This window comes from Pseudophryne corroboree, chromosome 1 (assembly GCF_028390025.1).
Source record: "Pseudophryne corroboree isolate aPseCor3 chromosome 1, aPseCor3.hap2, whole genome shotgun sequence".
Taxonomy (NCBI): Eukaryota; Metazoa; Chordata; class Amphibia; order Anura; family Myobatrachidae; genus Pseudophryne; species Pseudophryne corroboree.
Genome location: NC_086444.1, coordinates 525,606,703 through 525,633,686, shown reverse-complemented (window position 1 = coordinate 525,633,686; position 26,984 = coordinate 525,606,703). Strand labels below are relative to the sequence as shown.

Here is a 26,984-nt window from a genome sequence, read left to right as displayed (position 1 = left end):
TCCAATTTATCTGTAAACCAGAATAAGTTCCAAAATGATTAATTAACTGCAACATAGTGAGTAACGAATTCTCAGAATCATTAAGAAATAAAAGCATATCGTCAGCATATAATGCGATAGTATCAACATGGCTCCCAACCTTAATGCCTACAATGTCCGAGGACATACGTATGCAACTAGCTAGCGGTTCAATTGCAAGGGCAAATAGGGCCGGAGAGAGTGGGCAGCCCTGCCTCGTACCCCTCTCCAGTGAAAAGGGTCGTCACACATGACCATTGACTGAAACACGAGCAGCCGGGGAAGAATAGAGCAACTGGACCCACCGAACAAATTTAGGACCGAACGCAAATTTATGAAGCACTTCCCACAGGTACCCCCATTCTACCGAGTCAAAGGCCTTGGCAGCATCCAGGGACACCACCACTGCCCCGCCTCGGACCTGTCCCCCCTCTGCAGATGGCAAAAGAGTCTTCGGAGGTTCTGTACCGTAGACTTCCCCGGCATAAAACCCGTTTGGTCACAGTGGACAATAGATGCAACAACTTTATTTAAATGAACAGCTAAAATTTTAGCCAAAATTTTTACATCTGTAGATAATAGGGAAATAGGGCGATAGGAGTCCGGGGAGGTGGGGTCCTTACCCGGCTTAAGAATTACTATTATTATAGCCTCAGACATCGAGGGGGGCAAAGAACCGTAGTCAAATAAAGTGTTAAATAGTTCAACCAAATAAGGGGTATAGTATTCTTTAAAGCGTTTGTACAATTCAATGGGTATTCCGTCACACCCGGGAGCCTTATTATTGGGGAACGATGCTATAGCAGCATCTAATTCCTCAGTGGTGAATGGGGAATCCAAATATTCAACAGATTCCGGAGACAGTTGGGGCAATTGTACTAACATTGAAAGACGTTAGACTGGAAAACAGGAGAAAAGAAGAGAAAAGGAGAAAAAGGTGAAATGACACAATGACAGAGAATACCTCATCAGAGCAGCAGGCGTACAAATACGCAAAATGGGGGAGGAGAAAAAGTTCGGAGCAATCGAGAAACAAGGACGCCAGAACACACCATGACTATAAAGATACATTGCAGCCTTAAATCACCAGCAGTACTTGAGCATAACAAAAAATACCAATATTTAAGCAAAAAAACAATAAAAAGCAACAACCCAACCACCCCCCATCCTGTACATCCATCAGGAACCTAGATCTACCTATATCCCCAACCAAGCTTCCCGTTACCTAAACTAAAAAAAAACTAAATAGTAAAGGTCGTAAAAAGGGAACAGTTAGGAGTAGACACCCCCAACTACTATATCACAGCAAGGGCTCCCTGTAAAGGAGAGTGGCCCCCGGTAAAAAGACATACAAATAAACCTTAACATACAAAAGTCAACCATATGAACTCTCACATAATAAAAAAAAAAGAAAAACCTGAGAGAGAGAGAAAAAACCACAGAATAAACCTGCGGTACAATAGGAGCTCCATTCAGCGAGGTGCACGGGGTCTCTGCTCCAGCCATGCCTCGGCCTCTCTCGGAGAGTTGAAGAAATGGGTAGAGCCCTCATATATCACCCGCAGTCTGGCAGGGAACAGCATTGAATACTGAATCTGCCTGTCCCTCAGCTTTCGTTTGACCTGAAGAAATTGGGACCTGGATTTCTGTACATCCATAGCAAAGTCAGGAAAAACAGACACAGAGTGGTTATCGAACTGCAATGGACCGTGCAACCTGGCCAGGCGGAGAATGACATCCCGATCCTTGAAGTGGAGCATGCGGGCAATAAAGGTGCGCGCTGGGGCACCGGGAGGGGGGGCCTGAAAGGGTAAACGATGTGCGCGCTCCACCGCAAATTGTGCACTAAAATCATCTTTTTTAAACACATTGAGTAGCCAGTCCTCCAAGAATTTTTCTGAATGTGTACCCTCAGCTCGCTCAGGCAGCCCCACAAAGCGTACGTTATTTCTTCGTAAGCGGCCCTCCATATCCGACAACTTGGTTTTAATAGCAGCCATCTGGGATGAAAGGTCAGCGACACTATCCTTGAGTGGTGCAGTCACATCTTCAATGTCAGAGACACATTGCTCTACACCGCCCACACGCTCACGCAGCCTTTGCATGTCATGACGAATAATTGAGATATCAGCCTGAACCTGGCCGATCTTGTCCGTCACCCTCGTCTCAGACGTATTGATGGCTTGCAGAATTTGCTGTGTGGATTGCATGACATCAGTAACAGAGGTTTCCTCCGAAGCGTGCTGCGGTGAGGGAGGTGGTGTAGCCTGGGTACGCGGGGGTGTCGGCCCGCGTGGATTTCTAGCAAATCTTTCCAAGCGCGCAGCAGTGGCAGCAGCATTGCCGTTTTTTCCCATAGCACTGCAGGAGGAATAATCGCTTCAGGAAAAAAAGAGTAAATAAGCACAAAGAGAGTGGCAAAGTCTTATATAGTGAAGCTTGGAGTACAGAAGCTGCTTCAGGGAATTAAGAAACACAAAATGCACCCCTGAGTGTGATCAAACAGGATCCAAGATAAACAGGGCACAGTCAGTATTCATAGAAGGCAGTGCAGCACATCAGAATTGTAATCCAAATATGTTGAGAGAGACTCAGGCCCAATGCAGGGCCCAGGCATAAACATATATACTGCAGCACACTGGGTGGGAAGCAGCAGGCCTCTGTAATTGCCAGCAGCAGTTAATAATGGAGCATGTGTCCCAGCACCACAGAGAGGGGAGGGGAGAGTACCTTGTGCAGGGAGAGGTCACAAGCAGGGCAGAAGGCGCTGCTACGGGCCGGGGAGGTCCCTCCACAATGTCCAAATCTCTGCAGGTACAAGGCGCACAGCGGCGCCAGACGTCTCAGGGGGTGCAGGAGAGGTTCACACAGCAGCAGATGAGTGTCAATTCCAAAAACACCGGGGTTAAGGATGGGTTCAAGGATGAAGAATAGGGAGCTACAGCAGCCTGCTGCTTACTCCATGCTGTGCCAGGCCACGCCCCAATTGAAGATTTTTTTAAACAAATCTTGTTTAGGGATATGAAATTGCGTTTGTAGGTGGGGGAAGGACACTAATCACCCTTCAGGAAAAATATCTCTTAAGCTCGATAGGCCTGCTAAATGCCACGTATCAAGCATCAAATCAGGAATGAGCCATGCTATAGTCAAAAGCGTAAGGTCAGGGATGGGCAAAGATACATCATCATTTACAGAGACAATTCCATGCAACATGGACAAAGTTGTCCTAATCGCAGCTCCCGGACCAAGCAGCTGGGTGTGGAGGTAGCCAAAGCAAGTCTGTAAGTGTCACAGATGATACAGAGGAACGCTCTATCATTACCCAGGGCTTCGGCGTCAGGGAAGCAAACCAATCTCGAACCTGATTAAGTATGCAGGCTGCATGGTAGCCGTCTAGATTAGGGTATGCCACACCACCTATATGTTTGGGTAGAACATGAATCCGTCTGGCAATGTGAGGCCGAGCACCTTTCCAAACATATTGGGATAGGATCTTATTAAATTTATCAACTACAGATATGGGGAGAGGTCTGGGGATAGCACGGAATAGATACATAAGATTTGGGAGTAGGATTATTTTAGCAGCTGCAATATGCCCCAACCAAGATATCTCATAAATTAGCCAATCTTTAACAAGTTTCTCAAAGCTGCATAGCAACACATTATAAATAATCACAATCAAACAAATCACTGTCGCTAGATAAATGAACCCCCAAATATTTAATAGATCTATATTGCCATGCATACCTATATTTATACCTATATCCATGTATACCTATATTTATCTTTAAGCAACTGAACCACCTCTTCCGAAATGTTTAAGGGAAGAGCCTCAGTCTTGGACGCATTCAATTTATAATAAGAAATATGAGAATACTCATCTAACATCTGGTGGAGTGACGGGAGGGATTTTCGGGATACAGCAAACATAAGAGGATATCATCCTCAAATAAATTAATAGTATGAGATATTCCCCCTATCTCAGGTTCCCTGATGTTGGCAGCAGATCTAATCTTTTCAGCCAGAGGTTCAATGGACAAAGCAAACATTATGGGAGACAAAGGACATCCCTGCCTTGTCAATATCAAACCCCAAGGATAGACAGCCGTTCACAATTACCTTCATGGAAGGAGAGGAATAAAGGGCCAGAACAGAGTCTACAATCCGGCCGGAAAAAGCCAAATCTTGTCAGTACCGACTGTAGATAGCTCCAATGCGATCTATTGAACGCCTTCTCGGCATCCAAAGACAGAACTAATAGCGATTCCCTACAGAATCACAGTATTCAATGATGTTGAAGACTCTATGAGTGTTATCAAGAGCCTGCCTGCCCGGAATGAATCCAACCTGGTCAGCTGTAATTAATGAAGGAAGAAGGGGACCGAGGCGAGAAGTAATTAGTTTAGCAAACAATTTAATATCCGTATTCAGTAGGGCTATGAGGCGATCATTTTGTACGGAAGAAGGGACCTTACCCGGTTTTGGAATCGTTACAGTTTGTGCTTCCATCATTTCCTTAGGAAGTCTCCCAGAGGTAGACGCCTTATTGAAGACTGCCAAAAGAACAGGCGCCAAACTACTTTTATAACACTTATAAAAATTAGCAGGATAACCATCCGGGCCCAGGTCTTTGTCAGCTGGCATAGCATAAATAACAGCCTCCACTTCAGGCAGAGACCAGGAAGCACAGAGAGATTGTCAAGTGTCCAAATCCAGGGCAGGCAGGTTCAAACCACTCAAAAAAGTGTCAACATCAGAATCATATGGTTGAGCGGTGTTAGAGTCTGTATGCAAATTATAAAGTTGGGAATAGTATTCTGCGAAAGCATTTGCAATATCAGATGGGTCCGAAACTTTAGCACCTGTGGAATTGTACACATGGTGCACTCGTGCTTTCGCATGACGACCTCTCAACTTCCTAGGAGGCTTTATTGCCAAAACCATAAAATCTCTAATTCAGGCGAGACAGATTGCGTTGAACTTCTCAGAGAGAAAGTATTAATCTTCTCTCGTGCCTGAAGTTTATAAAGCAATCTATTAGTGGGTTTCACTTTGTGCGCAACTTCAAACCCAGCAGCCTCTTTTTCCGCTGCTTGAAAACTAAGTCTATAAGCCTTCTTAAGTCTGGCAGCGGTTTGAATGGCCGACCCCCGCACCACAGCCTTAAGGAAACACCAATGAATAAAAGTGTTCGTCTCCTCGGGGTGGTTAGTTTGGAGGTACAGGGATATGGAGTTCTGAATGGCCTGTTGGGCCTCTGGCTGAGACAAAACAAAGTTACCAAGTCGCCATGGGCCTGGGGCAGCTCTACGTGTCTCCAAGTCCCAGTGAACAAAAAAGGGGGAGTGATCAGAAAATGTCATGGGCAGTATGTCAATCCGACGTATAGACGACAAAGTCCACCTATCCGTCAGAACCAAATCAATCCTAAAGTAGGGGCGATGGACATGAGAATAGTAAGTATAATCCTGATCTGTCGGGTGTTTCACTCGCCAGGCATCGTGCAGGTCATATTCTCCTAACAAATTTACGAAATCCAGAGTCAGATTCCGGGGGCGCAGCAGGTTTCAAAGCAGTTGAGCGGGATCTATCAACTTGAGGTTCCAGAACCATATTAAAATAACAGAGAATCAGAACAGCCCCCTTAGCATGTTTCTGGAGAACCGTGCAAAATGTCCTACAAAAATGGAGTTGTCTAGAGTTAGGGGCATAGCAGGAGACTACGGTAACTTCAGCATGGTCAAGTCGCCCAATCAAGATCAGGTATCCCCCTTCAGGGTCTGAATTTTGAAAGGCTAAAACAAATGAACAATGTTGGGAAATAAGTATGGCCACTCCAGCTTTTTTAACAGGACCATTGGCTATATAGCAGTGAGGGTATCTAGTATCACAAAAATGGGGATGGTCTGACTTGCGGAAATGCGTTTCCTGGACCGCAACAATATGTGCTTTCAGCTTATGAAAGGAGGACAGAGCTAATTTCCTCTTTTGCAGTGAGTTCAAACCTTTGGCGTTAATTGAGACAAAGATAACCATGATTAAAATTAAACAATATTATCAGAGACAAGCGATGATCAAAACGTGCACTAAAAGGAATTATGAAGAATATAGACAGAGAAAGAGGAACACAAGACAAAGGACACATGAGGAGGTACACATATAAAAAAACAAAAACAAACAGACTCTAGGAGGAGTCATAGTATGGTGCCAAAAACAAACGCCTCATTCATAAAATACAGGGGGGGGGGGGGGGGGGGGGCGGTGGTAGTGGCCTACTGCCCAGCACTCGTCCAAAAAACAGCAAGAGCGAGCTCAGACTCAAACCAATTAAAACTTGGTACAATTATCAATCTGCATAAAAGCAAGGCAAAAAAAAAAAAAAAGAACCTTAGAGGCCTCAACAATACTGACCAAAGCTGTATATAAGATACGGTTAAGATATGGTTAATGCCTTAATACGTTCCATAGTACAGGCAAAAATTAATAGCAAATGAGACCACATTACTATGGTATCGATGCCTTATGATCATAACGGGGAGAGAAAAACAGAAAACAAGTAGACGAGTCAATGAAAAGTCAGTACAAACAAGAAACCTCAGTCAATGAAGGAGTCTATGAATGCTTTACAACCGTCACTCAGTGAAGGCGGCGGTCTGGGGAAGAGGCGCCCGAATCCCCGTAGAGGTTCCATCTGGCAAGAAGCTTCATACCATCTTCCACTGAAGCAATGGACACAGTGGAACCCTTCCTAGAGACCAGGAGCCTAGTCGGAAAACCCCATTGACAGACTATGCCTTCCTTCAGAAGAACGGCCGTGACAGGCTGGAATGAGCATCTTTTAGTCAGAGTAGCCTGAAAGAAGTCTCCAAAAAGTTGTATGTGTCCCAATACATCCTCAGAAGAAGATGACATTCTGGCAGCTTTAAGCAAGGCTTCCTTAATATGAAAGACGTGCACTCTCATTAAGACGTCATGAGGGAAACCGGGGTAAATCAGACCTGATTGCTCGCTAGCGTTTCTTGCAGCGCTGTGATCAGGTCAGAACTGTGCATGCGTATGCACCGCAATGTGGGTGTCCGACGTCAATTCCGGCCCGGACAGGCAGAAGTGATCGCATCGGCTGAGTAAATCCTGGGCAACTCAGAACCTGCACAAAGTTTTTTTGTACTGAGCAGCTGCACATGCATTGCACACTTGCACAGCTAAAATACACTCCCCGGTGGGCAACGACTATGAGAATGCAGGACTGCAAAAAACAGCTAGCGAGTGATCAGGTCTGAATTAACCCCACCATCCGGAGCATTCCTAGCTCCCGGCAATATGTGGATACGATCGATTAGGAGATCGGATGTGGAAGCTGATGGCAACAGCTTCTTAAACAGTTCAATCACCACATCATGCAGAATACTATTAGAGACGTTTTCAGGAATGCCCCGCAACTTGAGATTATTCCTACGCGATCTGTCCTCCAAATCAGCCATTTTATCACGTAGGAAGGCCACCTCAACCTCTAAGGTGTCGTGGGAGACAACCAGATCATTATGGGAACTCACCACCTCCCCCATTTTAGATTACAAATGATCAGTGTGCTTTCCAAGATCATCTGTGGATTGTTGACAGGCTTGGAGCGTTGCACGAAAATCCGCACCGACTTAGTTCATGAACTGAGCCAGTAGGATCTTCATGGTGCCCACAGACAAGGCATCACTGTCCCCCATCTGTAATGGGACAGTGTCACTTTAGGAAGCAGACAACACTGCTACAGCAGCAGGGGGAGGGGGAGATTTTGTGCCAACACTAGAATTGATTTTCGCCTGAGTGGTCACACAGTGAGGCGATGATTTGAAGAAAGCCACCTGTGAAACAGACTTGGAGACTTTTCTTCAGAGGCATGATGATATAAAGCAAAATCAGAGGAGATCAAGGCGAACACAGAAGGCGCAGTGTGAAGACTCTCTCCAGTCAGTTCTATAATAACATCTCAGAGCATGGACGAGTGCAGGAGGGAAAAAGGTGAACCATTAGTGCAGGCAGCTACATCATGGAATGAGGAGACCATCACAGAGTAACTGTGCATACCCCACTGGAAGGCAAGTATGCCCCACACACAAAAGGACCAACTGCATCCCTGGAAACCGCTATTAATTGCAGGGACATAGAAGGATGGGCAATGAAGTGGTTAATGAGGGGTTAGGAGCAGATGAGGCATAAACAGTATGTACTTCCACAACTTCCGCTAATATCCCTTTTCCACTAGAAGTCTCGGGTCTGACCCGGGATTTGGAACATGGTTCCAAGCCAGGTCAGACCCGAAATGAACCCCTTTTCTGCAACCCAGGTGCAGTGCACCCAGGTGCAGTGTCTCCTGGCCGGCACTTGGAGATGACATCTCTAAACATGCTGTAAACTGCACCCAGGTGCACCCAGGTGCAGTGTCTCCTGGCCGGCGCTTGGAGATGACATCTCTAAACATGCTGTAAACGGGTCCCGGGTCGGATGACCCGGGTAACCCATTTACACTACACCCTTACCCAGGTCATTCCCGGATCCAACCCAGGTAGCTACCCTGGTTTTTCCAGAGGGAGCCGTTTCCACTGCAAAAAAAACCCGGGTCGATGCGCGCCCCTGTCCAAAAACACGTTTTTTTTTTAGCTAGTGGAAAAGTGGTATAAGAGAACCCAGGGGGCACCACAGCAGTTGCGGCTCCCAGACTCCAATACGGTGGGCTCACGTGCAGCAGTATGTGTATGGGATCCCTGCACTTATCAGCCGACAAGCGGGTTCCCCGGAGACAGCACAGCAGTGAAGGCGCACTGCTCCCGGAAACCAGGTCTCTCCGGCAGTGTGATTAGCCGCGACTGAGCCCCAAGCTCCGGTGGCGGCGAGTAGCAGGAGACATGAGCCGCCAGTTACAGGAGACACTCAAAGACGCAGGCAGATCAGGACTCTGTGCTGTCCGAATCCCAGTCCATGAAAGACGGCAGGGGAGCAAGAAGCGGGTCTGGGGCAAATTGCAACCTTCACCTCCAGCTGCAAACTCGATGCCCCAGCTTACAGCGCGATCGAAGGCCGCAACCTGCAGAGAGGCAGGGGGCCTGTCCCAGGTCTGCACCCTCCTGAGGTACAGGGAGGACACACTGGGAAGCCCCAGGCAGGGCTCAGAAGTAGAATTTGGGGTATCCAGCAGGAGCTGCAAGACTCGCTTTGTTTATTTCTATACAAATTACATAAAGATTTGTTCTGCTTTCAATCGAAATTACTGGTTGGGTTAAAAGATCTAGGGCCAGATTCTGATATGTATGTATTTGCACAGCTGCAGGGAAGCACTGTGCAATACCATACAAATAAAATGCAAATGCAGCAGAAGGCGACAGTAGGAGATAGACGCCTTCCGCATGCATCTGCGAGATCTGAGTGCTGTGTCTGAGGATGCAGCATCATATCACCATTGTAACCATCAGTTACGAATCGTGATGGTAGCAGCCCTCGGTCAGTCTGTATAACCTATAGCTTACACAGACTGGACCGGATCTTTATATCTGCAAACGATGATGCAGACCCTGGGCCCAGCATGTCTGCACAAGATGCGGTTAAGTTGCCGGCTGTCAGGATCTGGCAGTCTGAATACTGACACCGGAATCATGACACCCGTCAGAATGCCAATGCCAGAATACCGAAAGGATCAGAAGACAGACGCCAGAATCTCGGGAGCCGGCATCCCGATTATAAGTATAGTGGGAGGGTTAGGGCCGGGAGGGGGAAGGTTAGGTTTAGGCGCCACCTGGGGGGGGGGCATTTAGGCTGAGAGGGGGGAGGTTAAGGTTAGGCACTTAGGGGGGAGGTTAGGGTTTGGCTGAGGGAAGGGAGGGGTAAGGGAGGGGGGGGAAAACATACTTACTACTTAGCTCTCCCCTGTCGGGATTTCACAGACTGGGATGACGGCATTAGTATTGTGGCTGTCAGAATCCCGTCTGCCGGTCATTCATACTGAGCCCGCCTACCCACCGGGTCACCTCCCCCGCTCCACCTCCCAAATGCCACAGCATGTCACTCATGCTACGACTAAGTGTGGTCAGCAAACAATATTGCAAGATCCGTTCTGCAAATGTGCATAACAGGTCTTGAGCTTGCGCAGACTCATAACCATCAGATTTGTATGTAAACCATGCATACAAATTCGAATCAGTCCCGTTATGTTTTCCTGTGTGAATATAAGCCTAACCCCCCATTCCCTGCATTACTTTCCCGTGTGAAAATAACCCTAACTCTCCCCCTTAGTGTCTAAACCTAATCTCCCCCGCTGGTGCCTAACCTCCGTCGCAGCAGCCTAACCCTAACCTTCCAAAAGCAGCCCCCCACCCGCAGCCTAACCCCCCGGGAGGCACCGAAACCTAAGCTCCCTATCCCCACTCTCTCCCACAGCCCTGACCTGTTATACTTAAGTTCGGGATGCTGGCTGTCGGGATTCTGGCATTGTTATCCTGATCCTGTCAGGATTCTACCATTGGCATTTTGACAGTTTTCGGGATTCCGCGTCAGTATTCCGACTGCTGGGATCCACACAGCCAGCATCTTAAACGCATCTCGTAATAACTTTTCTTTTACATTTTCATGTATTTGGCCTTTTCTAGACCTAATGCAGTTCTCATTGAGTTTTAGACACCGGACTGGAGTCCGGTATCTTATGTACAGCACATTAATGTGATATATATATATATATATATATATAATCAATCAATCAATCAATCAATCGTGTACGGCGACACTCAGGTAAATGAAGACAGGACAACAACAATAAACAACAACATTACTCCAGCCACAAAGCAATATCAGTACGTGGCTGAATGTACAGGCAACAGGTGTATCTTGTTATGATCTATGTACATGTGGATGTGTATATGTTTCTATGGTGACGGGTTTCACTGGTGATGTCATCAAAGTACTCACGGCATTGTGGAAGAGACACCGGCGGCGCTGGACAGCGTGGTGAATGGTGAGCACATAAAAGGGTGAGTGTACTTGCTTGTTTTTTATGCCCTGATGAAAAAGCGGAGTCTTTGAAACGTTGGCTACAGAGGCTGGTGTCCTGTCTTCATTTACCTGAGTGCCGCTGTACATGATTGTTTACATGGGGGAGCTGCAGAGGTCTCCTTAAACGGAGGGCAATGGGAAAGGTACCGTTCTGTTATGCGGAGAAGTGCTAGGCTCATTGTGATATTTTTTATATATATATATATATATATATATATATATATATTACTAGTGATGAGCGGGTTCGGTTCCTCGGAATCCGAACCCCCCCGAACTTCATCCATTTTACACGGTTCCGAGGCAGATTCGAATCTTCCCGCCTTGCTCGGTTAACCCAAGCGCGCCCGAACGTCATCATTCCGCTGTCGGATTCTCACGAGATTCGTATTCTATATAAGGAGCCGTGCGTCGCCGCCATTTTTCACTCATGCATTGGAAATGATAGTGAGAGGACGTGGCTGGCGTCCTCTCAGTTTTATTCAGGTGGCTACAAATATCTGTGCTCACTGCTTTATTGTGGGGACTGGGGAGCAGCTGTATTATATAGGAGGAGTACAGTGCAGAGTTTTGCTGACCAGTGACCACCAGTATTATACGTTCTCTGCCTGAAAAACGCTCCATATTTGTGCTCAGTGTGCTGCATATATCTGTGCTCACACTGCTTTATTGTGGGGTCTGGGGAGCAGCTGTATTATATAGGAGGAGTACAGTGCAGAGTTTTGCTGACCAGTGACCACCAGTATTATACGTTCTCTGGCTGAAAAACGCTCCATATTTGTGCTCAGTGTGCTGCATATATCTGTGCTCACACTGCTTTATTGTGGGGACTGGGGACCAGCAGTATTATATAGGAGGAGTACAGTGCAGAGTTTTGCTGACCAGTGACCAGTGACCACCAGTATTATACGTTCTCTGCCTGAAAAACGCTCCATATCTGTGCTCAGTGTGCTGCATATATCTGTGCTCACACTGCTTTATTGTGGGGACTGGGGACCACCAGTATTATATAGGTGGAGTACAGTGCAGAGTTTTGCTGACCAGTGACCAGTGACCACCAGTATTATACGTTCTCTGCCTGAAAAACGCTCCATATCTGTGCTCAGTGTGCTGCAAATATCTGTGCTCACACTGATTTATTGTGGGGACTGGGGACCACCAGTATTATATAGGAGTACAGTGCAGAGTTTTGCTGACCAGTGACCACCAGTATTATACGTTCTCTGCCTGAAAAACGCTCCATATCTGTGCTCAGTGTGCTGCATATATCTGTGCTCACACTGCTTTATTGTGGGGACTGGGGACCACCAGTATTATATAGGAGGAGTACAGTGCAGAGTTTTGCTGACCAGTGACCACCAGTATTATACGCTCTCTGCCTGAAAAACGCTCCATATCTGTGCTCAGTGTGCTGCATAAATCTGTGCTCACACTGCTTTATTGTGGGGACTGTGGACCACCAGTATTATATAGGAGGAGTACAGTGCAGAGTTTTGCTGACCAGTGACCACCAGTATTATACGTTCTCTGCCTGAAAAACGCTCCATATCTGTGCTCAGTGTGCTGCATATATCTGTGCTCACACTGCTTTATTGTGGGGAATGGGGACAACCAGTATTATATAGGAGGAGTACAGTGCAGAGTTTTGCTGACCAGTGACCACCAGTATTATACGTTCTCTGCATGAAAAACGCTCCATAACTGTGCTCAGTGTGCTGCATATATCTGTGCTCACACTGCTTTATTGTGGGGAATGGGGACAACCAGTATTATATAGGAGGAGTACAGTGCAGAGTTTTGCTGACCAGTGACCACCAGTATTATACGTTCTCTGCCTGAAAAACGCTCCATATCTGTGCTCAGTGTGCTGCATATATCTGTGCTCACACTGCTTTATTGTGGGGACTGGGGACCAACAGTATTATATAGGAGGAGTACAGTGCAGAGTTTTGCTGACCAGTGACCACCAGTATTATACGTTCTCTGCCTGAAAAATGCTCCATATCTGTGCTCAGTGTGCTGCATATATCTGTGCTCACACTGCTTTATTGTGGGGACTGGGGACCACCAGTATTATATAGGAGGAGTACAGTGCAGAGTTTTGCTGACCAGTGACCACCAGTATTATACGTTCTCTGCCTGAAAAACGCTCCATATCTGTGCTGCATTGTAGTATATAGTAGGAGTACAGTGCATAATTTTGCTGACCACCAGTATATAATATATAGCAGTACGGTACAGTAGGCCACTGCTCTACCTACCTCTGTGTCGTCAAGTATACTATCCATCCATACCTGTGGTGCATTTCAGTTTTGCACAGTTTGCTGACCACCAGTATATAATATATAGCAGTACGGTACAGAAGGCCACTGCTCTACCTACCTCTGTGTCGTCAAGTATACTATCCATCCATACCTGTGGTTCATTTCAGTTGTGCGCAGTATATATAGTAGTAGGCCATTGCTATTGATACTGGCATATAATTCCACACATTAAAAAATGGAGAACAAAAATGTGGAGGGTAAACTAGGGAAAAATCAAGAACCACTTCCACCTCGTGCTGAAGCTGCTGCCACTAGTCATGGCCGAGACGATGAAATGCCATTAACGTCGTCTGCCAAGGCCGATGCACAATGTCATAGTAGAGAGCATGTAAAATCTAAAAAAATAAATCTCAATAAAATGACCCAAAAAATCTAAATCAAAATCGTCTGAGAAGCGTAAACTTGCCAATGTGCCATTTACGACACGGAGTGGCAAGGAACGGCTGAGGCCCTGGCCTATGTTCAAGGCTAGTGGTTCAGCTTCACCTGAGGATGGAAGCACTCATCCTCCTGCTAGAAAACTTAAAAGAGTTAAGATGGCAAAAGCACAGCAAAGAACTGTGCGTTCTTCTAAATCACAAATACCCAAGGAGAGTCCAATTTTGTCAGTTGCAATGCCTGACCTTCCCAACACTGGACGGGAAGAGGTTGCGCCTTCCACCATTTGCACTTCCCCTGCAATTGCTGGAAGGAGCACCCGCAGTCAAGTTTCTGATAGTCAAATTGAAGATGTCACTGTTGAAGTACACCAGGATGAGGATATGGGTGTTGCTGGCGCTGGGGAGGAAATTGACAAGGAGGATTCTGATGGTGAGGTGGTTTGTTTAAGTCAGGCACCCGGGGAGACACCTGTTGTCCATGGGACGAATATGGCCATTGACATGCCTGGTCAAAATACAAAAAAAATCACCTCTTCGGTGTGGAATTATTTCAACAGAAATGCGGACAACTGGTGTCAAGCCGTGTGTTGCCTTTGTCAAGCTGTAATAAGTAGGGGTAAGGACGTTAACCACCTAGGAACATCCTCCCTTATACGTCACATGGACCGCATTCATCAGAAGTCAGTGACAAGTTCAAAAACTTTGGATGACAGCGGAAGCAGTCCACTGACCACTAAATCCCTCCCTCTTGTAACCAAGCTCCTGCACACCACACCACCAACTCCCTCAGTGTCAATTTCCTCCTTAGACAGGAAAGCCAATAGTCCTGCAGGCCATGTCACTGTCAAGTCTGACGAGTCCTCTCCTGCCTGGGATTCCTCCGATGCATCCTTGAGTGTAACGCCTACTGCTGCTGGCGCTGCTGTTGTTGCTGCTGGGAGTCGATCGTCATCCCAGAGGGGAAGTCGGAAGACCACTTGTACTACTTCCAGTAGTACAAGTGCGAGGAAGATGAAATATCACAGCAGTCATCCTGCTGCAAAGCGGATAACTCAGGCCTTGGCAGCCTGGGCGGTGAGAAACGTGTGTCCGGTATCCACCGTTAATTCACAGGCAACTAGAGACTTGATTGAGGTACTGTGTCCCCGGTACCAAATACCATCTAGGTTCCATTTCTCTAGGCAGGCGATACCGAAAATGTACACAGACGTCAGAAAAAGAGTCACCAATGTCCTAAAAAATGCAGTTGTACCCAATGTCCACTTAACCACGGACATGTGGACAAGTGGAGCAGGGCAGACTAAGGACTATATGACTGTGACAGCCCACTGGGTAGATGTATTGCCTCCCGCAGCAAGAACAGCAGCGGCGGCACCAGTAGCAGCATCTCGCAAACGCCAACTCGTTCCTAGGCAGGCTACGCTTTGTATCACCGCTTTCCATAAGAGGCACACAGCTGACAACCTCTTACGGAAACTGAGGAACATCATCGCAGAATGGCTTACCCCAATTGGACTCTCCTGGGGATTTGTGACATCGGACAATGCCACCAATATTGTGCGTGCATTACATATGGGCAAATTCCAGCACGTCCCATGTTTTGCACATACATTGAATTTGGTGGTGCAGAATTATTTAAAAAACGACAGGGGCGTGCAAGAGATGCTGTCGGTGGCCTGAAGAATTGCGGGCCACTTTCGGCATTCAGCCACCGCATGCCGAAGACTGGAGCACCAGCAAACACTCCTGAACCTGCCCTGCCATCATCTGAAGCAAGAGGTGGTAACAAGGTGGAATTCAACCCTCTATATGCTTCAGAGGATGGAGGAGCAGCAAAAGGCCATTCAAGCCTATACATCTGCCTACGATATAGGCAAAGGAGGGGGAATGCACCTGACTCAAGCGCAGTGGAGAATGATTTCAACGTTGTGCAGCTGCTCACCTTGTCAGCAATCGGCGTACAAGGTTACTTCCAGAAAATGTGGAGAAGATGATGTTCATCAAAATGAATTATAATCAATTCCTCCGTGGAGACATTCACCAGCAGCAATTGCCTCCAGAAAGTACACAGGGACCTGAGATGGTGGATTCCAGTGGGGACGAATTAATGATCTGTGAGGAGGGGGATGTACACAGTGAAAGGGGTGAGGAATCGGACGATGAGGAGGAGGTGGACATCTTGCCTCTGTAGAGCCAGTTTGTGCAAGGAGAGATTGATTGCTTCTTTTTTGGTGGGGGCCCAAACCAACCAGTCATTTCAGTCACAGTCGTGTGGCAGACCCAGTGGCTGAAATGATGTGCATGTCCTGTTTATACAACATAAGGGTGGGTGGAAGGGCCCAAGACAATTCCATCTTGCACCTCTTTTTTCTTTGCATCATGTTCTGTTTGGGGACTATTTTTTTAATCTGCCATCCTGTCTGACACTGCAGTGCCACTCCTAGATGGGCCGGGTATTTGTGTCGGCCACTTGGGTCACTTAGCTTAGTCACACAGCTATCTCATTGCGCCTCTTTTTTTCTTTGCATCATGTGCTGTTTGGGGACATTTTTTTTAATCTGCCATCCTGTCTGACACTGCAGTGCCACTCCTGGATGGGCCAGGTGTTTATGTCGGCCACTTGGGTCGCTTAGCTTAGTCATCCAGCGACCTTGGTGCAAATTTTAGGACTAAAAATAATATTGTGAGGTGTGAGGTGTTCAGAATAGACTGGAAATGAGTGGAAATTATGGCTATTGAGGTTAATAATACTATGGGATCAAAATTACCCAAAAATTCTATGATTTAAGCTGTTTTTGAGGGGGTTTTGTAAAAAAACACCCGAATCCAAAACACACCCGAATCCGACAAAATTTTTTCACTATATATTACTCTGTACTCATAACAATCTTATCAGTGTTTCAATGCAAATTCTATAACGGAGTACATTTTGATGCTACTAAAGGACAATGGTGGTCATTCCGAGTTGATCGCAGCCAGCAACTTTTTGCTGCTGCTGCTGCGATCAACAGTCCACGCCTATGGGGAAGTGTATTTTAGCTTATCAGGGCTGTGATCCCTTGTGCAGCCCTGCTAAGCTAATTAAAATTCAAGCAGAAGACTAGCCCTGGACATACTTACCCTGTGCGATGGATCCAGCGATGATGGGCCCGGCTTTGACATCACTCCTCCGCCCTCCGTTGTCCTGGACACACCTGCGTTATACTCACCGAACCCAGAAAACGCTCTCCAACGGTCCGGATCTGCCCCTCCACGCCTCCTTGCTGTCAATCTTCTTAGCAGTCGCCACTGCGACCGCTCCCATCGGAAGCCGCAACGTAACCCGGCAACAATGTCGCGCATGCGCCCTGCGCCCGCCGCGCATGCGCATTCTGCACCCGTTCGCACAGCAGCGAAAAACCGCTGTGTGCGAACGGGTCGGAATGACCCCCTATGTGTGCTATATAAATAGCTGGGAATAAATAAATAAATAAATATATATATATATATACTGTATATATATAGACAAGATTATCAACATGTGCTTTATCATTATACATGTTACATTATAGTGCATTTCAAGGACTATAGTGTGTTCACTACTATACCTAATTTGGTAGATTATTCTGCATTATCTATCAGTATTTACTATATATTTATAAAGGGGCCCAGACCATGACCTGTAGTATCCATGTTAACATCCACAGTAACAGAGAAGCAGTGTTGGAGTAGAGCATGAAGGGGGTACTGGGGGAATGCAGAGGTAGGAGCACATGATTAAGGGGTGAGCCAGCCAACACTGGAGGTATGGCCAATCATTAAAAAGGGCATAGCCTACAGACAACATGTAGACAGTTAAAAGTCCGATAGGACAGATGTCAGATATTAATAAGACCGACACACAAAAGACCGACAAAGCATATATAGACAGTTAAAAGTCCGATAGGACAGATGTCAGATATTAATAATACCGACACACAAAAGACAAAGCATATATATAGACAGTTAAAAGTCCGATAGGACAGATGTCAGATATTAATAAGACAGACACACAAAAGACAAAGCATATATATATAAAGACAGTTAAAAGTCCGACAGGACAGATGTCAGATATTAATAAGACAGACACACAAAAGACCGACAAAGCATATATATAGACAGATAAAAGTCCGACATGACATATGTCAGATATGAACAAGACCGACACACATTCATTGCCAAAATATAATATTACACATAACAGACAGTTAGTAGACAAGTATTCTTACTCAGAAACAGGGCCATATCTTCAGTCCTGAGACTTGTAGTTCTCCTAACCACCCCTGTACACTCAGTCACGGCGTCGGGTCCATACCTGGACGCAACGCTCTCAATAGCTATTGCGGGTGGACGGGACTCATAGCGTCTCATCCTGGATGGCCCGCTATAGCCTGCAATAGCTTCGGCTACGGAGGGGTGCCGGGGGGGCCTTGCGCGTATGACTTTAGCCTGTATGAGTTGGGCCTGCTAGTTAGAATGCTGACAGGTCTGGCTGGGACCTGTAGTTCCACGGATGAGGGTATCGACGGGGGTAACGCTATTAGCGTAGGCGCGTCTTAGCTTAGACGGCATGCTGTTGCTGGGGTGACGATGGAGGCGTCCAGGACAGGGCGCCCCGAAATAGCGGGGGGCCGGACGGGAGAGGGGTGACTGAGGGGAAGGGGTGCGCTGCAGGGACTGGGGGGAGGTGTGGGGGGGCCTTGCGCGTATGTCTTTAGCCTATATGAGTTGGACTTGCTAGTTAGAAAGCTGACAGGTCTGGCTGGGACCTGTAGTTCCACGGATTAGGGTAGCGCCGGGGGTAACGCTATTAGTGTAGGCGCGTCTTAGCTAAGACGGAATGCCGTTGCTGGGGTGACGATGGAGGCATCCAGGACAGGGCACCCAGAAATAGCAAGGGTAGGGGGGCGGACGGGAGAGGGGTGACTGAGGGGAAGGGGTGCGCTGCAGGGACTGGGGGAGGTGTGGGAGGACCTTGCGCGCATGACTTTAGCCTGTATGAGTTGGACTTGCTAGTTAGTTATATGTATGTATTGTCGGTCATTTATCTGTCTAGGTTTGGGCTGTCGGTCTTTTACGTGTCGGTATTATTGGGGTCTGTTTTATGAATTGTCGGTCTCTTTTACTGTCTATGTATGCGCTGTCGGTTTATTTGCGTGTCGGTCTAATGCACGTCTGACTTGTGTTTTGTCGGTCTTTTGTGTGTCTGTGTATATACTGTAGGTCTGTTGTGGTTCGGTATCATTGTTGTCTGATGGAGGACGTTTCGGTCTGTTTTGTTGTCGATGTATGCGCTGTCGGTTTTGGGGTTGTCGATGTGACTGTTGTATGACTTCTGAACTGTCGGTCTTTGTTCTGTCGGGCTGTTGGCCTTGTCGGTGTTTCCCTTGTCTATATGTTACCTTTGTCTGAGTTTTATCTGTCGGTGTTTCACCACTGTCTGACTGGTGTCTGTCTGTCTTCTGTTGTCGGTCTTTTCGCTGTCTGCATTCTTCCAGTCGGCGTGTCAGCTGGAACCCGTGCTGACCAGCCTAGACTCAAATGCCTAGTGCTGGTCTTTTTTTTTTTTTTTTATAGATCCTAGGGATCTGGTCAGCTTTGTGGGGGTTTTTCAAACAAACTCGACCGGCACAGTTTTCCCAGTATTGGAGCGGGATGTAGTTGTGTGACTGGCGGTCACTATACCGACACCGGGATCTCAGCAGATTCAGAACCTGACAGTCAGCAGACTAACGGGGACTATTCTATGTCCACGACACCCATAGAGTGGAAATAGAACCTGTGGTGAGCGCAGTGAGCCACCGAGCCCACAAGGGGCTTCGTTGAGCTCACCCCCCCCTCCTCCCCCCGGCAGTCTATACATCGGAATCCCGGCACCGGTATGGTGACTGGCAGGATCCCAAATGGCGGTCACCCGAACCCAGACCCATTGGAGCATTTCTGCATGTGCATGCTTTCTAGACTTTTTCTGTGTGGTTTCTCAGGGCCTGATTCTGATTTGTATGGTATTGCATAGCCACTGGGAAGTGCCTGTGCTATACCATAGAAATTACATGCAAATGCAGTAGGAGGCATCCATAGCAGGGACGTGCAGTCAGGGGAGGCAGGGGAGGCAGTGCCTCCCCTGTCATTATTGATTAAAATAATACAAACCAGATATTTATGACACAGATTCTGTGTCACAAGTACCTGCTTTAGCCTTTGTATTATTTTAATCATATTTTGCCTTGTAAAAATGATTATAAATGGGTTCGGTGGCACCTTTCTCGGTGCCTCCTGCTGTCTCTGTGAAAGAGCTGAAAGCGGGGGGCGGGGACAAAAATTGGGCAGTAATAGCCAATTAAAAAAAGCCCAGTAAGCGGCACTAGTAGAAGTGCCTCTTAGACAGAGGCGTGCTTTCAGCCCATATGAAAGCACGCCCATCACTAGAGCAGATGTAATTGAGTAGTGGGCAGGGACTGACTGGCTGTTCTTCAGATGGCCTGTCCCTCCCACCTTCTACTCCCCCGCTGCCAACCACTGCTGCTGCTACTCTCCATCTGCCTGATGCCCACCCCGCTGCGCCGCTCCGTCACTTGCCTGCTTAGAGCACCCGTGTCACTCCTCCACTCTGCCTGTGCTCTGTCAGTACTGTTGCTGATGCCCTGGGAAGGGAAGGAGGGGGTCCAGCAGCACCAGCGCAAGACTTCCCCGGGACATGCCCCCTTCCTGCGGATGCCATGCTCAGGGGGGAAGTGGGGAGGACACAGGAGACAGCGCAGGAGAGGGGGGATAAACGGGCTGCCGCTGCTCCAGCTGAGCAGCAAACATGCTGTGCTGCTCGGCGGCAGGGCGGATTGGCTTGGCCGGACGCCAGAGCGATTGCAGGTCCCATTGTTTCATCAGCTCTGCCCATCACCAAACCCCCCCCCTTCCCGGACTGGCTGCCGCAAGCGTTAGCCACTTGTCCAGCTTACATTAGCGGCTACCAATAATGCCCCCCCCCCCTGCGCAGGGAGATCGGGCTTCAGTAGAGGTCCTGCCCCCTCCCGACTGTCACACAGACAGCGCCAGCTCTGGGGAATGTCTGTACTACAAACATTGGCCAGCCCCAGTGATGAGGGGGGCACTGCTGCAGCCAGGCATTTAGGAATTGAAGCTGTATAGCTGGTGTGGAGATGTGGTGCCACCCACCTCCCCAACCTGATCGTAGGCCACGTCCACACCCCATGTCCAAGTTCCCCTGGACCATGCAGAGAAGAGACGGGTGTGAGCTACCAGAGCATCGGAACTCATCACTTCAACTCAGTCTGGCCGAGTGTCCATCCGTCCTGTGTGAGCCTGCTGTCAGCATGGAGGAAGCAACGGTGGCTGGGACTCGGGAGCTGTAAAGAGAAGGTGAGATCCTTGTCTAATAGGCCCTACACACTGGCCGATACTACTGAAAGATATGAACGATCTCGTTCATATCGTTCAACGTTGGTGCTGGCTCGTTTAAACATGCAAGCCAATATGGTCAATCTCGTCCATATTAGGTTGCACTGCTCGGGTGATGGAGGGAGTGAAGAAACTCACTCCCCCCGTCATCTCCACCCTGCCACTGGGTAGCGTATCGGCCGTCAGGCACCTCGGCGGCACATCGCCATGTGTGTAGGGCCATTAACTTTTGCTCGCCAAGTTCAATCCTTTCCTGACTTTCCACTACTACTTCCATCCTGCCCCCTACCACTACTACTCTTAGTCTGGCCCCTGCTCCCTACTACTACTTCCAGTCTGCCCCTGCTCCCCACCACTACTACTTCCAGTCTGTCCCCACTGCTCCTCACTACTAAAAAATCCACCAGAAGTAAGGCGCCCTAATTAAACCTGTGCTGATGTGCTGTTGACTGCTCTCAAAAAACAGAGTAATAGCGACCCTGTATAACAATAAAAAAGGAAAAAAATAGAGAGCGCAACAGACTTAATACTTAATATTAAAATTTAATCACAAAGCCCATGTTATCTGGGTGTATAAAAATACCAAGTAATAGTGTACATATGTACATATAGAACCTAAAATAAATAAATGGGATCCTCCAAAACAGATTACTACTACTACTCTCAGCCTGCCCCTGCTCAGCACTTCTACTGCTCCCATCCTGCCCTCTGCTTTTAACTATTACTCCCACCCTGCTCCCTGGTGTGACAGAGTGTGTAAAGCTTGTGCTCCATGCCTCACAGTACAGTACCCATCCTAACGAACACCCCTGCCTCTGGAACATACTCGTGATACGCTCTACCGTCCGTCCTACTTAACATACAGTACCTCCGAGGCCAGCGGGTACATATACTATCCACCTTACTACCTCTTCCCCCCGGCCCTAGGAACACACATTCCCCACCCTGCACACTGGCCCCCTAGACATAGTACCCCCCCCCCCCCCCCCAACAATGGGGCAGCGGCCATTAGCAGCGGCAGTAGCCGGGATTGGCTTGGAGGCAGTAGGAGTCTTCGGTGGGACTCAACGGACATCATGGATGCAGTGCCTCCCCAGCCACTGACCTCACCACAGGCCACTGGTCTGTAGCAAATAGACGCCTCCTGCATGCATCTGCGATCCGCGTGCTGCATCCGAAGACACAGCCCTCGGTCAGTCTGTGCAACCCAAAATTTATGCAGACTGGCCGTCTGAACTGGGCAGCTGGGTCAAGGAAGTCTGCCTCCTGGGTGTGGTAGGTCTCCAGAACGGACCCAGTCGCTGCCCCCCAAACACAGCAGCATGTCAATAATGCTAACAATCAGATTTGTATGTAAACCATTGTATTTGCGCACAAATCTGAATCAGTCCATCAGTGCGGTGCTTTCGAGCTTAGTATATATCGACAGGACACCCACCAGGTAATATATTTCTACCAAAGGGGTGAGTTTCAAGCTCAAAGACATGGTGAGGGTGTAGAGTAGTGGGGGAAGGGGTGCGCCATGCATACAAACTGTCCTTGGCAACAATATTTCTCATAGTGTCCCCAATTTTCAGCATTGCTTAACACAAGGACAGCACAATAGAACAGGGAGAGATTAATTATGTTAACTACTAACCTGTGACGTCAAGTTTAATATTTTGGAAGTCAGACCCCCCAAGTTCTAATGCACAGAGGTACGTCCCTGCGTCGCTCAGTTTCACATCCTGGATCTGTAAAATGGCCTGTCCATTGTTCAGTTCTTCTAATAACAAAGTTGCTCTCCCTTTATATGTGCTCTCCTGGGTTAGCAAATCTTCCTTTCCATTCTTAAACATAATTACTTGTCTTGGCAATGACTGCTTTGGGCTCACATATTGCCACGAGACTTTCAGTTCATTTATGTCTTCCTTTTTTGAGAGTGGAAACTTGCATGTCATTTGTACTCTGTCCCCATATCTCGCTGTGTAAGTCAACTTGGGAGCTGTCACTATAAATAATGCTAAATATGAAAAGGAAAATATGACTAATCGATACGTAACAATCTACATAATTTACATTGTTAATAAATATAAATGTAAAAGCAACACTGCATTGCATTGACTGGAAATGACAGCATTACAAACAAGAAAGATGCAGACATTAATAGTAAAAGTAGTGCATGCCCTAATAGCAGGCTTTTGCACATATGCAGAGAACACACTTCATGATGCATCTGGATCTGCATGGCAGTATACTGTATGTGCCTAGTTTGCAAAACATCATCATCATGTATTTGCTCCTAACAGATGCACGTGTGCATAATTGCTGGTCTAAATATGACTCACTTTCTGAAATCTTTCAAAAATCTTGATAGAACTTCCCCTCAGCGTAAATAATGCATCCCACTGCAATAATGCATTTGTGTGCGTTTTCAGTGCATTACTACATAAAAATATGCCACTCGAGCTGGCATAGTGTCCACTCTACCCCACTGTGCACATTACTTTTTTTAAGTAATTCGGTGCAGGCTCATTTGTGGGATTGCAGTCTGCCACTGGACTGAGCATCCAGGCAAAACTAAAAATGCCACTTGAATGTACTGCCTAATATATCTTTTTTTATCACCTTTATCATTACTGACACTGCAAGGTGGGGTTGCCACTAAAGGGCCCCTGCAATGGTGGGACAGAGACCTGGCAGAGCGAGGGCCTCTTTTGAGCATGTGCTGATCACATGTACACAGTGAAACTCCAAGCGGGGCTTCACTGCACATGTGCCAGACACACAAAAGCTCAGAAGATACCACCACTCGGTCAATCTCACAGCAGTGCAATTACTTCCCCTGAATTTCATTAATTACATTTTTACATGTCTATTTAAAACACGTGTTGCATCCTTATCTGTACTAAGGCTCTCATTCAGCTTCAGTTGCAGTTTTGTGATTTTAGCAAAACTGCAACCGGCTGTGATCACATGCTGGGGGCAACCCAGCAGGCAAGGCCGCCCAGAATGCAAATACCCGGTAGCGATGCGATCACAATTCAATTGCGATTTGTGGATGCCCCTCTGCCTCCGCAGCCAGGCTGCAAAGGCAGGCGCAGGAAAGTCCTTAACAATTTCCCTTTGAACTCCCTAGCAGTCCCGGACTCACAATATAGTGCAATACAAATAAGATATATCTTAAAGATCTTAGGAGTATGCATGCTGTCGTTAACAATAGCTTCAGATCTAAAGATACATCAAACGACCCGCAGGACCGCGCACTGGATTGTTAACGTTAGTGAAGTGCAATCAATTTTCACTTTTACTTTCGATATATATCTATCCAATGTATCGAAATTGTGCGCATCACCCCTAAAGTCTTTCCAGTGTTTGGGCACCTTTAGGGTGCCTTACTGATTTAGAATATTTAATTTGATCTGCCCAAGCCAATTCAACTCCCATTCCAGTCTGTACTGTACTTACATTTTATTGAGGTCCATAGACTCCATACCTATTTAAACAGCCTGTACTATTTTAGCATGTGAAACTCTACCTCATCTACAGTATATGTTTGAAAATATTGGTGTCTGTATTAGTTTGCCGCTTACATTTTCTTTTAAAAAAATTACCTGAAGAGTTAATATGCAATTTTGCGGAAAAGTGAAACAGATGAGACCTCTTACCTAGTACTCTGTGGAAATCAGACAGCATAAGCAACAGAAACAGGAAGCCGGACATGTTTTATCTGGAACACATCATGATAGAAAAATACAGTCATCAGCAATCTGCTGATATAGATTTGGCTGAATTAGTAACACTTTTACATATTTTGTGCATTCAATGGCTGAAAGCAAAGCAAAAAAAAAGAGCAAATAACTATGGGCCTAATTCAGATCTGATTGCAGCTGCAAATTTGTTAGCAATTGGGCAAAACCATGGGGGTCATTCCGAGTTGTTCGCTAGCTGTTTTCGTTCGTAGCGCAGCGATTAGGTAAAAAAGCAGCACTTCTGCGCATGCATATGCGTCGCAATGCGCACGCGCAACGTACTTTCACAACAGCCGATGCAGTTTCACACAAGGTATAGCGATGCTTTTCAATCGCACTGCTGGCCGCAGAGTGATTGACAGGAAGTGGGTGTTTCTGGGTGGTAACTGACCGTTTTCGGGGACTGTGTGTAAAAACGCAGGCGTGTCAGATACAAACGCAGGCGTGCCTGGGGAAACGCAGGCATGGCTGGCCGAACGCAGGGCGTGTTCGTGACGTCAAAACAGAAACTAAACAGTCTGAAGTGATCGCAAGCTAGGAGTAGGTCTGGAGCTGCGCTGCGATCCTTTCGGTCGCACTTCTGCTAAGCTAAGATACACTCCCAGAGGGTGGCGGCCTAGCGTTTGCACTGCTGCTAAAAGCAGCTAGCGAGCGTACAACTTGGAATGAGGGCCCATGTGCACTGCAGGAAGGGGCAGATGTAACATGTGCAGAGAGAGTTAGATTTGGGTGGGGTGTGTTCAAACTGAAATCTAAATTGCAATGTAAAAATAAAGCAGCCAGTATTTACCCTGCACAGAAACAAAATAACCCACCCAAATCTAACTCTCTCTGCACGTTATATCTGCCACACCTGCAGTGCACATGGTTTTGCCCAACAGCTAACAAATTTGCTGCTGCGATCAACTCTGAATTACCCCCTATGTACCTGGACAAACCATGCTGCACTGCAAGGGGTGCAAATACATTTATTATTTTTGCATGCCGATTAAATACTGACTACTTTTTCTATGTACAGATGTGTCTCAGCTCATCATTGCCGTAAACAAGTAGGATGAACGGCCGCATCGCAATTGCAACTAGCCTCGCCTGATTGTGACCCATTTGTGGGGAGCATGCAATCCTAGCTGCTTTTAGCAGCATTAAAAATGCTAGGCCGCCGCCCTCTGGGAGTGTATCTTAGCTTAGCAGAATAGCGAATGAAAGATTAGCAGAACTGCTACTAAATAATTTGCTGCAGTTTCTGAGTAGCTCCAGACCTACTCCTAGATTGCGATCATCTCAGTCCATTTAGTTCCTGGTTTGACGTCACAAACACGCCCTGCGTTCGGCCAGCCACTCCCCCGCTTCTCCAGCCACTCCTGGGTTTTTACCTGATACGCCTGCGTTTTTTAGCACACTCCCTGAAAACGGACACTTTCCGCCCAGAAACACCCACTTCCTGTCAATCATACTACGATCACTCGAGCGCTGAAAAAACGTTGCTCGAGCTTGTGTAAATCTACTAAATTTTGTGTTAAATTACTTAACGCATGCGCGCTGCGTACCATGTGCATGCGCATTTTCCACCTAATCGCTCTGTTGCGAAAAACGGCAACAAGCGAACAACTCTGAATGACCACATGTGTGCGTATGCAGAGCACCCACACAACCGCGGGCACACTATTTGCTGCAAACAACATGTGACTTTTAGCAGTCACGGGTAAGATGACCAAGAATTCATCTATAATCCACAAATGCTGGACAGCTATTTTTTTTATACAGCAATTTCAGTTTAGATACACCCCTCACAAATCCAAATGTTACTTTTAATATGCCCCAACTACAATGTAGCATGATTTTGCCAAGATGCAACGTTACTATTTTCGTTTGTTTTAATCCCAGCTCAGCCCCTAATCCTCTATTACATCAAACTGTAACAATACAGATTTACATTATATATACATGATATACATTAAGTGGAAAAGATAGCACAAAATGAGGCAGCCATTGAATTATACCATTGGGAAATAGTCAATGCGCCATTTTACGTGTTTTACCTCCATTAAAACATGTAGCGTGAGATAAGA

General features: G+C 47.0%; 1 protein-coding gene across 1 annotated transcript in view; it reads right to left on the bottom strand.

Moving 5' to 3' along the window:
- LOC134897198 (programmed cell death 1 ligand 1-like) overlaps positions 1–26,984 on the bottom strand; it is a 160,874-nt gene that overhangs the window by 70,521 nt on the left and 63,369 nt on the right. The window contains exons 2-3 of the mRNA XM_063913983.1: positions 24,832–24,893; positions 22,824–23,186 (exon numbers count right to left, since the gene is read on the bottom strand). Of these exons, the coding sequence (XP_063770053.1) occupies positions 22,824–23,186; positions 24,832–24,886 (418 nt within the window). The 5' untranslated portion in view covers positions 24,887–24,893. The remainder of the gene's footprint in view (positions 1–22,823; positions 23,187–24,831; positions 24,894–26,984) is intronic.